This window comes from Phoca vitulina, unplaced genomic scaffold, assembly GCF_004348235.1.
Source record: "Phoca vitulina isolate PV1807 unplaced genomic scaffold, GSC_HSeal_1.0 scaffold22, whole genome shotgun sequence".
NCBI classification, from domain to species: Eukaryota; Metazoa; Chordata; class Mammalia; order Carnivora; family Phocidae; genus Phoca; species Phoca vitulina.
The window spans coordinates 37,416,693-37,431,162 of record NW_022589725.1 but is presented as its reverse complement, the minus strand read 5'-3'; the positions used below and the strand labels follow the sequence as shown (position 1 = coordinate 37,431,162).

Sequence of the window (14,470 nt, the reverse complement as noted above, 5' to 3'; positions counted from 1 at the left end):
ATGATCCCATGGTCCTGGGATTGAGCCCCACATTGGGCTCCCGGCTCAGCAGGAAGCCTGCTTCTCCCTCTCCCAGTCACCCTGCTTGTGTTCCCTCTCTCACTGTCTCTCTCTCTATCAAATAAATAATAAAATAAAAGATCTTTAAAAAAATAAAATAAAAAATAAAAATAAAGATTCTGAACACAATAAAACTTAAAAAAAAAAGAATTGACAGGGAGTGTCACAGAGAATTGGCACTCAGAAATGCAAACACCACAATGAAATTGCATTTTACATTATTAAGCTGGAAAAAACTTTTAAAGTTTAACCATAAGTTAATTTGGAAACCAGTTTAGGATTCCCTAGTAAAGTCGAGAATATGTAAGCCCCATGTACCAGAACTCCTAACATGTGCACAAGGCAGGAAGTTCATGAATTTTTGTAATGACATCATTCATATTGGAAAAATAAATAAATGTCCATCAAAAGTCAAATGAATAAGAAAATCATGTTAGATTTTTATAAGGAGATGCTGCATAACAATGAGGATGAGTGAACCAATGCTACAATACATCGTGATGGCTGAAGCTAAAAACCATAACATTGAATGAAAGAAGTAAGTCTCAGAAGAATGCATACAGTGTGATTCCATTTATGTAAAATTTAAAATCAGGAAAAACTAGAATTTTTTATCTACTAATAAATACTTGGGTGGGAAAAACCATCAAAAAAGAAAAGGAATGATTAACACAAAATTCCATTTCTAGATAGCTGGAGGGGAGGGCAGAAAGAGGATGTAAGCCCAGGAGGTTTCTAGGTTATTTCTTGGCAATACCCATTTCCTGGCCTGGAAGGTGTTTTCACAGTTAACTAATTTTAACTTTTTAAACCTGTATATACACTTTCATAGACATATACATTTTATGTACCTTAAATGCATACTCTGTTTAACATTTTTTAAAGACGTTATTTATTTATTTATTTGAGAGAGCTCAAGAGAGAGCACAAGTAGGGGGGAGGGGCAGAGAGAGAGGGAAAAGCAGACTCCCCACTGAGCAGGGAGCCCAATGGAGGGCTCCGTCCCAGGACCCTGGGGTCATGACCTGAGCTAAAGGCAGATGTTTAACCAAATGAGCCACCCACGTGCCTCTCTGTTCAACATTTTTTTAGGAAAAGCATAGCCTTTCATTGAGACAGATTAACATGTGGCATGATGAAGTATAAGAACGGAAATACATTTGACCTAAATGCCAGGAACACTTGCCTTCAGAGTTAGTGATGTTCCCTTCTGTACATATCCAGTCTTACTACTTTGTTCTTTAGTGACTAATATTTAATCATTATAATATTATAAATCCAATTGTTGGTTTGTAATTTTTCTAATGGGCCTACAGGCAATTCCAAAAATTAAATTATTAATTAAATTAATGTTAATGAGGGTGACTCATTACTGAACAGAATATAAATTACTGAATAGAATATAATAATAACTGAACAGAATATAAATATCTTAAATTTTGGCTATGTAGAAGGAAAGGTATAGCTGTGCAGAGTTGTGTGCAGTGCAGGGAGAGAAGAATAAATGAGTGAATTTCCTCATTTCACATAGTATAAAGGAAAAGATACTGTCAGCAGTTGATTAATCAAGAAATAGAAGGTTAAACTTAAAGTTCTAAATACCCACTAGAGGCATTAAAAGTAATAATAGAGCTAGTAAGAATTGTAAGCAGCGGTGGTAGTATCTTAAGTACCTTATCTCTCGCCTTTTATATCAGAAATCAATACACAGTGTCCAAAGTTGATATATCTAGAAACAAATATATCGCTTAGCATAGTGGTTGAAGGGCTAACAGAACTAAAAACAAAAGCAAGCCAAGTCATTACCGTGAACATGGGTTACTTTTGTTATAAAGAAAGTGAATCGTTGAACACTACATCAAAAACTAATGATGTACTATATGCTGGCTAATTGAACATAATATAAATAAAAATAAATAAATAAATAAATAAATATTAAAAAAAAAAAGAAAAGTCCTAGTTTAGCAAAACTTTCCTCTGCAGCAGAATAGAGCCTAACGCAGGTGTATTTTGTCCCTTTTCAACGGTCTTTAGACCACCTCATAGCCCTGTTGATGGAGAGTGCCTACTCCAGCAGTGCAGTCATGTTACGTGTTTAAAGGGCATGAATTAGGTATTATTTATCTTTATGCTTACTAGAGTGCCCAATGCATAAGTCCTCAGTGCATTGATTGGATTAAAAATGTAGCTACTGTAATTTTTTTAAGTGGCCTATCAGGGCCATCAAGCTGTTTCATACCTCAAATGGTATATTCATCTCAGTGGTGAGTGCCCCTTTCTCCTCTTCTCCCACTGTAGCGGGGTTTCTGTATTCCTGACAGGTCATGAGACAGAAGACATACTGAGCGTGGAGTATATGTTAGGTACGGTGGAAGGCTCAAGGAGACAAATATGGAGCGTCAAGCGCTGTGAATTGTGCAAGACTGTTGAATCTCAGATCTGTACCTCTGAAACAAATAATGCAATATATGTTAAGAAAGAAAAAAAGAAGAAGAATGTAGCAGGAGGGGAAGAATGAAGGGGGGGAAATCGGAGGGGGAGAAGAGCCATGAGAGACGATGGACTCTGAAAAACAAACTGAGGGTTCTAGAGGGGAGGGGGGTGGGAGGATGGGTTAGCCTGGTGATGGGTATTGAGGAGGGCACGTTCTGCATGGAGCACTGGGTGTTATGCACAAACAATGAATCATGGAACACTATATCTAAAACTAATGATGTAATGTATGGGGATTAACATAACAATAAAAAAATTAAAAAAAAAAAGAAAGTACGCATGTAGTATACATATATACGTACCTATGCATTTACGTGTGTGTGGAGATGTATATATATCCTGTGGCTCATTTTTTTGCCCTCTTCCTCTCTGTAATTATATTTCCACATGCAAAATGACCACACTGCTCCTGAGCCATTCTTTTATGTCCAGTTTCTTAATGATCAATGCAGGTTTCCTCCAAAGAGACCAGTGTGGTATCTATCATGAAAACAGCTGAAAAAACCAGGGTGACCCAACACAGTCTTCTTTGTTGGCTGCAGGAAAACATCTCCTGAGCACCCAACTAAGAATTTTTTTGTTGGGAATTTTCTAGTATACATTTATTATTTCCCCTTGGGTCCTGATAAAGAGACTATGGTTCTTAATGGCTGATGCACTTGAACATTTCAAGTGAACTTCAGAAATTGCATCACCTAAAATTTCAAGATGTTGGGGAGAATTTTGTGTTTTATTCTTTCTGAATGACAGGCACAGCTTTAATCCCTGTCTCCGTTCTGAGCTTACTTTTCCCCAGAAAGGTTAATTCATTATCAGCAGTGAAGTTGCTGAGAAGACTCACTCTCAGGCCGTCTGTAAATGCCCTGTTTGGCCCCATTGTGCCCCTCCTATTCTGTTTTCCCTGTTGTCACAACATAAGTGCTGCTAAGAGCAGAGGTAATCAGCTGTAGCTTTTTCCCTGCGCTGATCCAGCCCACAGTTCCTACAGCCCCCAGAGCCCATGTGCAGTAAGGCCTGTGCCCTCATCCTACAGGTTACTTGGCAGCATTGTTGGTCAAGGTAAAACATACTTATTCAGACATCCAAATAATTGTCTCTGTTTATATTATTGATTTCCTGTGTCTTTGACAGAAGTTGTTTAGAACTGTTTATCATTGCCTACTGCTACGGAACTTGCTGTTTTACATTCTTGATTATGGTTGTATGTGGGGTTATTACCGGTGGCTATAGACTTGGGAAAGTAACCAATTGTTCCAAATTCAAGGAAAAAAAATATCAATATGGTTGAGAAATTAAACCTCCATTTAGGTTTGTCTTACATAATGCAGGTGTTACAGCTCTTATTTGGGGATTCTGGCAGCAATTGTGGTTACTTAGCGCAAAAATGATTCTGGAAAGTACTAAATTAGGTTATTTTCCAGCACTAAAGCCAGCTGATGAGGCCTTACATGTCTCCTACATAAGTGTACCACGGACTGGCCTGGAAGACAAAAATAGAGCATAAAAGTATGAGCTTTAAAGCAAGTTTGTGGATTTGCTGCCTCTACTTTTATTTCAGTATAGTTTCATCTGTACTGGGGCTTCATCTCATCAGTGTTTGTGATCAAGGCTCTTAAATCAATTTTGTGGCTTTTTAACAACGTGACTATCCCTCGTGGTTTTTCTGGCACTGTGTAGACATATTAACACTGAGTTATATCTGAGATAGATGTGTGAACTACATAAGTAGCTGTGCCTTCTTTTCCTCACAACTGCTTAATTTCCTAAAAGAAAAAGAGGAGAAATTGTAAAGTTTCCTCTGGAGTTCAGTTTGGATGATATCTTTGGGATGGGTTCATCACATACTTTAGGGGATCATTCCTGAGACTAGGGGACCACAAAGCTAATGTCAGAGGGGGCTCGTACAGTGCCATAGGCCTGAGGTTCTACGAGATGCTCAGGCCTGACTTGAAAGAACAAAGCAAAGCAAGTTGCTACCATCAGGCCCATTTCTTACAACCCACAACCTTCTCTAGGGTTTACTCAACTCTTAGCACCACACAACCATCATAACCATAGCGGACTCACACTTGCTGTCTTGACCCTTCTCCTTCCATCCCCTAGCCTCAAGGAAATAAAAAGAAGCACCTTACAAAATGAGGATGCATGGCTCAAACCCTCAGTGGTCAGGGTTCTAAGAATTACATTATGTGTATTGTTAGAAGAATTTGCCCTTTAAAAACTATAAAAAGGGAACTAGTTCCAGGCTCCCTTAATTAAAACCCATTAAGTCTTCAATGACCGCAGACCGCAGAGACATTTCTGTAGCTAGACTTTCAGATGGTCTGGAAGGATTTCTGGTTTACATCTTTTTCTGCATTAAAGCAGGGTTCCCAAAAGGTGCTGCCAGGGCTCTCAGTAGGGTAGAAATTTGGGGGATCTTGTAAGCTGCGGTGCAACCTTAGTGTTCTGTAAAACTCTCTCCTCCAAGTTCTTATGCAGCCTGTCCCGGGTTGGCTTGTGTTAGCAGAAGGGAGCAAAGTTCAAAATGCCTTGCCTGTAGAATGCTAACGGAGTTTACTTCCTTAAATTTTCTGTAAAACGAAATGGAAGGAAACAGCTTCCATCTGCAAGATACTCATCTTTTGGCAAGGTCTCCACTCTGAACCTCTGGTTGTTTGCAAACAGCTCCTTAGTACCTACTCACAGATCCGTGCCTGGGCAGTTGTAACACAGAGAAGAAATTACTTGCAAATCCGGTTCTCAGACAATAAAAAGATGTTTTAAAAGCCTCCTGCTGCACATTTTGAAAGATTTTTAATAGGAGCATGGAAATATATTTAATCTCTCTTAAATCTTAAAGACCATAACGCTCACATGTTGGGTTTTTTTTTTTCCGCTTCGTTTTTAAGAGAAAGGTGATGCTGAGCCAGAGAGTCCAGACAATGGCACATCGAATACCTCGTAAGTCGCTTTCCTGTTTCTTTCCAGATAATATGCCTGTAATATGAAACACTGCAAGTATCTTGTAAGGGTAATCATAATAATGGAAGGAAACCTGTGGTTCTCTTTCTCATGATGATGTCTTTTTAAATGCTTTTGGGTGCAGATGCAATTTGAGGTCTTTCTTATGCTTTATCACAGTAAGAGTAATCTTAAAAATGCAAATACACCTTCTTATAAAATAGAAATGTAATAATATTTCAGGGTGTGTATTGTCAGGGAGAAAGGAGGCAAACCCTTTAGAATTTTGTTGGAGGCTTTCGGCACTGCCATAAATAATTATAGGACTTTTCACACATACTGAGAGATATTCTGTCCTGCATACCTGTGCGATACCAATGTCATTTTTAAAAGTCTGCCATCTACAACCTCACCTCGGAATTATGTGAAAAATACGATTATAAATATCTCTGGAATCCCAAGAATTTGTTACTTTTTTGAATTAACAAATGCAGTTTTAAAAACATAAGAAAAAGCACTTAGGAAGCATGTGTTCCTCACTCCATATTTTGTCTTTTTCTTCTCACTACTCAAAGAATCCAAATGGGTTTTTAATGATTAATTTGTTACCAAATTTTTCCACCAAAGTTTAAATTAAATAATTCACAAGTTAACAAATTACTTTCACTTCACAGGAATCAGTATCAGGTTGGTTCCTTAAGAATCTTTATTTTTATCACTCTGAGGGGTGAGATATATTTTCTTATTATAAGACAGCTTTGTGAATTTATCTATGTGTAGGCCAGTGCTCATATTACTCAGCATCTAAAATGCTATTCATTAGAAATCACACTTTGTGATATGATATTATTGAATGTCTTACTTTGTCCAAGATCTGTTTCTCAGTCTAGAAAGATCCTTTGGCTTCCATAGGAGGACTATGTATTTCATAAAGGATATAATTATATGTTTGTCTTTCTTAAGATATTGCCCTAAGAGTTCTAAATAGTCCTACTGTCATGATTTCTGGTGATATAATGAATGTGACTAGTCTTAAGTGGTTAAAATAGCACTAATTTTTAGATTTTTGTGCTACAAAATATAATGGGAAAAGGGTTTTAATGCCATCTGGAGGCATTCTGGAGAAGTGAAAAGGGTAGAATCATTTAAAAATTTGGTTCTTTTGAGTTACATTTGCAACTGGATAAGAATCAATGCAATTAGAATGTAAGCTCTTTGGGAATAAATTATATTTTTATAAATAATTTTATAAAGGTGCTAATTATTGTAGAAACAACAATTTTTCAAATTCTCATTAACAAAATCATTTTAAAAACAGAACATATAAACTATGTTGAAAAACTGCTAACATTCCACATTTAATTTTACAAATTTTAAAATTGCATTCAATACACATCCCAATTTTGTTAATGCAGTTTAATGTACCATTAGTTCTTCTTCTCTTAAGCATTTCTAAAAAGCCTTTTCTCTAAAAGAATTGGTTTCCATATGTTAGTCTCTTATAAAAATAAATATACTGTTTGAGGAATTACTTTTAAACCCTCTGGAGATGTCAGAATGTTAAAAGCTTGAAGCATCATCCCACATTCATCATCTGCCTCACATCCTGCCTCTTGAACTAGAAATAGTGAGATAAAGTCTTAGATTGAAAGGATTTCTCTTTTAAAAGTGGAGAATTCTGGGGCCACCTGGGTGGCACAGTCAGTTAAGCATCCGAATCTTGGTTTTGGCTTGGGTCATGATCTTGGGGTCGTGCTCCACGCTCAGCACAGAGTCAGCTTGGAACTCTCTCTCCCTCTCCCTCTGCCCCTCTCCCCCCTGCTCTCTCTCTCTCTCTCTCTCTCAAATAAATAGATAAATATTTTTTAAAAAGTGGAGATTCTGAAATTGAGCCCTCTAACGGTGGTTCTATTGTAATTAGGCAAGAGAAAGAGCATATTATGAACAAAGAGCAAGGACTCAGGATGCCTGAGATTTGTGTAGCATTTTATATGCTCTTCACAGTATCTCTTCAAGCTTTATTTAGGTAGACAAGTAGGGTAGGGACAATATCCTTATTTTATATACAAGGAATCTAAGGATCAGAAAAGTCATTCAACTTAAGTGAAAAAATTAGGACACAAATCAAATATTTTGCTACTCTACCCATTTTCCAAACTGAGGGGTGAGTAGAACTTAGGAGTCAAAGCAAAGACTTGAGTCAGAATCAAGTAGAAAAACTGATCATATTATTTGTTAAGTGGTAAGTATAATAGTTTGCTAGGGCTGCCATAACAAAGTACCACAGACTGGGTTCTTTAAACAACAGAAACTTACTGTCTCACAGTTCTGCAGGCTAGAAGTCTAAGATCAGTCAGTAGGATTGGTTTCTTCTGTGAAGGAAGGATCTGTTGTTCCACGCCTTGTTCTCTGTTTTACAGATGGCCATATTCTCCCTGTGTTTCTTCACATAATCTTCCCTCTGGGTGTGTCTGTGTCCAAATTTCCCCTTTTTATAAAAATGCCAGTTATATTGGATTAGGGCCTACCCTAATGGCTTCATTTTTACCTTATTACCCCTATAAAAGACCCTGTGCACATTCTGAGGTACTGGAGGCTAGAACTTCAACATATGAATTTTGAGGTGAAAAGATTCAACTCATGATATTAAGGTTCAGAGCAACCAGAATGATTCAGAAGCCAAGTTGGGAGAACAGAGAGTGTATAGAATAGATGCCAGAAGATGAAACAAGGTGAAAGAACCTAAGTAAAACAGACCAAAAGTGATGAGCTCCATTGGGAGCTGAAGGGGTGAAGAAGCAGAGCAAAGAAAAGTGTAGATAATGTACACAAAAAACATGAGGAAAGATACCTCTTTCACATTCGTGGTTTAGTGGGAAACTCAGCTTCAGTAATGCCTATACATCCATCTGTCTGTATAATTCAATGACCCTGTGAGTCATTTAAAGCCATTATATGGGTTTAAATTATAGTATATAATAGGGAGTCTCCAGACAGGGAACTCATTTCCTGAAGAAACAATTTTCCTCCCTGGCCTCTTTTGAAAGCAAGACATTAGCATTATTTAAAATGGCCAAGACATGGAAATAAACTCAGTGATCACTAATGGGTGAATTGATAAAGAAAATGTGATGCATGCACATGTGCAGACACAAACACACACACACACACACACACACACACACACACAGGAATATTATTTGACCATAAAAAAAGAGGGAAATCCTCCATTTTTAACAACAGGGATGGACCTTGAGGGCATTATGCTAAGTGAAATAAGTCAGACAGAGAAAGACAAATGCCATATGATCTCACATATATGTGGAATCTTAAAAAAAAAAAGAAACATTGGTGGTTTCCAGATGCAGGGGTGTGGGGTGTGGGTGAGGAATGGGCAAAATGGGGGAAGGTGGTCAAAAGGTACAAGCTTCCAGTTGTAAAATAAATAAGTCCTGGGGAGGTAATGAACAATTGACTATATAGTTGACTATAATTGACTATAGTATAGGTGACTATAGTTGTTACTCTATTGTATATTTGAAAGTTGCTAAGAGAATAGATCTTAAAAGGTCTCAAAACAAGAAAAAAAATTGTAACTATGTGTGGGCATGGATGTTAACTAGACATTATGGTGATCATTTCACAATATATACATACAGTTGGCCCCTAAACAACACAGATTTATAATGCACGGATCTGCTTATATGTGGGTTTTTTTTTTTTCATAAAATACGGTACAGTACTGTAAATGTACTTTTTCTTCCTTATGATTTTCCTAATAACCTTTTCTTTTTTCTAGCTTTATTGTACAAATACAGTATATAATACATATAACATACAAAATATCTGTTAATTGACTTATTTATGTTATCAGTAAGGCTTCCAGTCACAATAGACTATTAGTAGTTAAGTTTGGGGGAGTCAAAAGTTGTACATGGATTTTCAACTGTATGGGGGTTGGGGCACTGACTGCATTGTTCAAGGGTCAGCTGTATGTCAAATCATTATGTTGTACACCTGAAACTAATATATGAATAAATAAAAACAGGAGATTAATCATGACAAATTTTAGATAGTCATTGCCTGATAGGACAGAGTTGTCTGGATAATACCTGATGATCCCCTCAAGATATAATATTTAATGACCCTATGAGTATTCATAAAGATGAGAGGTATAATTTATTCTTAACATTTACACACAAACCCATAAATTAAAACTTCTGTGAGAGAGTTCCAGTTATGTCAATAATAGAAGAGCTTATATTAGATTAACTCTCCTTCGATAACTATTATAAACTCTGAACAAAATATTCCTTTAAAAAACTATTTGAAGGCATTAGAGGTTGACTAAAAGAAGGCAGATAATGTTGGGAATTTGTTCCTTCAAAGAAGGAAATAGACTGGTTGAGATCTACATTTATACAGGTTCTCCCCTGAGGGCACTTTCAATCCACAAGAGGAACTAGAATTCAAGGAGAAAGCCAGCCACAGTCATATTTGCTTGAAGTGTCAGAAAGTGGAGTTCAGGGCTGCCAGGGTAGATGGGCTTTAAGAGAGGAAAATCCAGAAAGCAAGGAACCACACAGAATGGAGTTCCACTTCTTTATATAATTTCTCTCAATCCTTGGATGACCCCTAAACTGCATATGTGTGGGCGAGATGCCAGTGAGCCCAGTGGAAAACAATAGCTGGAAAGCTGAAAAGCTGAGCAGAGATTTCAACTGCTGCCTAATGTCTACAACTACTGCCTGTACAGTTTGGAATTTGAATCCCATCCAATTATAGGAGCTTGGTAAACACCTTGAATTTTGTTTTTTTGTTTTTTGGGGTTTTGGTTTTTTGTTTGTTTGTTTTCTTAAAACTCAGAGAGGGTATGCCTTAAGAATAAAGGAGTCATCCTAAAAACTAAAGACAAAACCAAAATGGATCATTACAAAGTATAACACTAAGTACCCACAAGTTTCAGGTGATCAGCTAATAATTTGATAAAACAAAAAAAGTCAACATTGTTTAAAGGAAGAAAACAGACTCTAGAGTCTCTATAATGTATCATTGACAACATTCATTATCTAATCAAAAGTTAAAGGATATGTGAGGAATAGGAAAATGTGGCCCATAATCAAGAGAAAAAGTAGTCACTATAATAGACCTTGAGGTGATCTAGATGTTGGAATTTTCAGACAAGAACTTTCAAGCTTATAATATGTTCAAGGATGTAAAGGGGAAAAAACATCATCATAATGACTGAAAGAAGTGAAATCTTAGCAGGAAAATGGAAACTATAAAGAAGGACCAAATGACAATTCTGGAACTAAAAAGAAAAATATTTGAAATGAAAATTTCACTAGATAGCCAATAAGAATTATCCAGTATGAAGAACAGTGGGAATAAAGATTTAAAAACAATGAACAGAGCCTCAGTGCATTATGGGACAATATCAGGTAGTCTAAAATACATGTAATTGGAGTCCAGAAGGAGAGGGCAGAGAAAGGAGATCAGAAAAAAAATTTTTGAAAAAATAATAGCTGAAAGCTTCCTAACCTGGGTGAAAAACATTGACTTATAAATACAAGAAGCTCATCGGGCGCCTGGGTGGCTCAGTTGGTTAAGCGACTGCCTTCGGCTCAGGTCATGATCCTGGAGTCCCTGGATCGAGTCCCGCATCGGGCTCCCTGCTCGGCAGGGAGTCTGCTTCTCCCTCTGACCCTCCCCCCTCTCATGTACTCGCTCTCTCTCATTCTCTCTCTCTCAAATAAATAAATAAAATATTTTATAAAAAAAAAAAAAAAAATACAAGAAGCTCATCTAACCCTAAGGATAAATACACATAAAACCACATCTTGAAACATTATTGTAAAATTGCTAAAAACTAAAGATAAACTCTTGAAAGTTGCAAAGAAAAAATGACATGTGCAGGGGAGCAGTGATATAACTAACTGAAGAATTCCCATCAGAAACTTCAGAAGCTAGAATACAATGCAAAAACATTTTTAAAGTGCTGAAACCCCCCCCCAAAAAAAGAACTGTCAAGCCATAATTTTAACTCTAGCAAAAATATCTTTCAAAATAGAAGGTGAAATAAAGACTTTTGGATACACAAAATCAGAATTCATTCCAGTAGGCCTGCGCTACAAGAAATGATAGAGGAAATTTATCAGGCTGAAGGACAATAATATCAGATGGAAACTCAGCCCTATAAGAAGGAAGTATATACAGGAAAAAATAAATATATGTGTAAACATAAAAGATTAATGTAAAAAATAAATATTGTTTGGTGGGATTTGTAATGTACCCTTGACCATTGAACAATACAGGGGTTGGGGCTCTGACCTGCCCCATGTGTGAATAATCCATATACAACTTTTGACTCCCCAGAAACTTACGTACTAATACCTGCTGTTGACTATAAGCCTTACAGATAACATAGTCAATTGACACATATTTTGTATGTTATATGTGTTATATACTGTACTCTAACAATAAAGTAAACTAGAGAAAAAAAATTTTTTAGAAAAATCATAAGGAAGAGAAAATATATTTATAGTACTGTACTGTATTTATTGAAAAAAAATCTCATATAAGTGACCCTGCACAGTTCAAACCCTTCTTGTTCAAGGGTCAACTGTATACAGATGTAAAATATAGGACGAAAATAGCACAAAAAATAAGAAACGGCTAATGGAATTGCATGACTAACAAGGTTCTTACATTTTATGTGAATTAGTATAATATTAAATCTAAGTTTGGTGAAAAGTATGCATAGTATAATAACTAGAAAAACAAACACCCCCCAAAAGAGCATAGCCAAAACTAAGTCTTGGAGGAATTGAAATACCAAAAAAAAATTAGGTTAATACAATACATGAAAGGAAAGTAAGAACAGAAAGAAAAAACAAGTTATGGATATAAAAGAAATAGAAAAATTGTAAACCTAATCCTAGCCATATCAATACTTGCATTAAATGTAAATGGACTAAAAACTACAGTTAAAAGGCAAAGACTGTCAAACTGGCATAAACCAAGACTTTCCACAATATAAAATATAAAAACACAAATAGTTTGAAGCCAGATGACGGTGGAAAAGATAGACTATAAACAGTAAGCATAAGAAAGCCAGTGTGACACTATTAATATTGCCAAATAGACCTTCAGACAAAGACCTTTAACGAATGCTAAAAAGGTTAGTTAATAAGGAAAACATAACAATCATAATTATATATGTATTTACTAACAGATCTTTAATAATAGTTACAGATTTTTAACATCCCTTTCTTCAGTAATCAGTAGAAAACTTAAACAAAATATTAGCAAGTATATGGACTATTTGGACATTATTAACCACTTTGACCTAATTGACATTTATAGAACACTGCCCCCAACAAGTGCAAATTACAGAATCTTATCAAGCATACATGAAGCATTCACCCAAGACAGACCTTATTGAGAGCAATAAAAGAAATATCAATGAATTTCATAGGATTAAAATCTTACAGAGTGTATTCTATGATCACAGCATGATTACATTATATAAATGGCAAAAAATAATCTAGGTATTTGACAGTTAAATAACATTTCTAGATAGTCTTTGAGTTAAGGAATAAATCACAAGGGAAATTAGAAAGTAATTTTAACTGAGTGAAAATGAAAGTACAGTTTATGAAAATTAATAGGATTCACTAAAACAATAAACACAGCAAAAAAGAAATTTGCAGCTTCACATGCTTGTATTAAAAAAGAACAATGTTTAACATCAGTAATTTATGTTCCCACTTTAAGAAGCTATAAAAAGAATAAATTAAACCCAGGATAATTAGAAGTACATAATAAAAAATAGGAATAGAAGTCAACAAATAATAGAGAAAACCAATGAAGCCAAAATTTAGTTCTTTTAAAAGATTAATAAAATTAACAAACACTGATGATAATAATTAAGGAAAAAAAGAGTTAAAACACAAATTACCAACATCAGCAATGAAAAGAGGGGCATGAACCCATATCCTACAGAAATTTTAACAATAATAACTGGATAGTATGAACTACTTATAGCCAGTTGATTTGACAATTTGGATGAAAAAGTCACTTTCTTTGAAAATACGCAATTTACCATAATGCCACAAGAATATTTAGAAAATCTGAATGCCCTTATTACTATTTTAAAAAGTTGAATTTGTAATAGAAACTTTTCCACAAAGAAGATTCCCCCAGGGCTAGATGGTTTCACAGGTAAATTCTGTAAAAATTTTAAATAAAAAATGTTTATGCCAATGAAATACCAACAAATAAACTACCAGTCTTACACGAATTCTTTCAGAAGATAGAGGAAGAAAAACTTCCCAGTTCATTGTAAAAGGCCAGTAACCCTGATACCAAAATCTGACATAAACCTTATAAGAAAAGAAAATAATCCAGGGGCGCCTGGGTGGCTCAGTTGTTAAGCGTCTGCCTTCAGCTCAGGTCATGATCTCAGGGTCCTGGGATCGAGCCCCGCATCGGGTTCCCTGCTCAGCGGGAAGCCTGCTTCTCCCTCTCCCACTCCCCCTGCTTGTGTTCCCTCTCTCACTGTGTCTCTCTCTGTCAAATAAATAAAATCTAAAAAAATAATAATAATAATCCAGTATCCCTCATAAGCGTTCCAAAATTCCTTAACAAAATATTAATATGTATAATCCAGTGATATATGAAAAAAATATGATTAACTGTGACTAAGTGGGGTTTATCACAGGAATGCATGGTTGGTTTAACAGAAAAATTAATTAATGTAATCCACCATATTAATAGTATAAAGGAGAAAAACCATATGATCTTCTACATAGATGAAGATAAAGTATTTGGCATAATTAACACCCATTCATGGTTTTTTAAAAATCTCAGAAACTAGGACAAGAAGGTAACTTAATCAATCTGATAAAGGGCACCTACAATAAAAAACCTACCGCTGACATCATATTTAATGATGAAACACCAAACACTTTCC

General features: G+C 35.7%; 1 protein-coding gene across 1 annotated transcript in view; it reads left to right on the top strand.

Annotated features, from left to right (window-relative positions):
* Window positions 1-14,470, top strand: part of AFF3 (AF4/FMR2 family member 3) — a 523,317-nt gene that overhangs the window by 346,574 nt on the left and 162,273 nt on the right. The window contains exon 10 of the mRNA XM_032420156.1: window positions 5,445-5,496. Coding sequence (XP_032276047.1) covers window positions 5,445-5,496 — 52 coding nt within the window. The remainder of the gene's footprint in view (window positions 1-5,444; window positions 5,497-14,470) is intronic.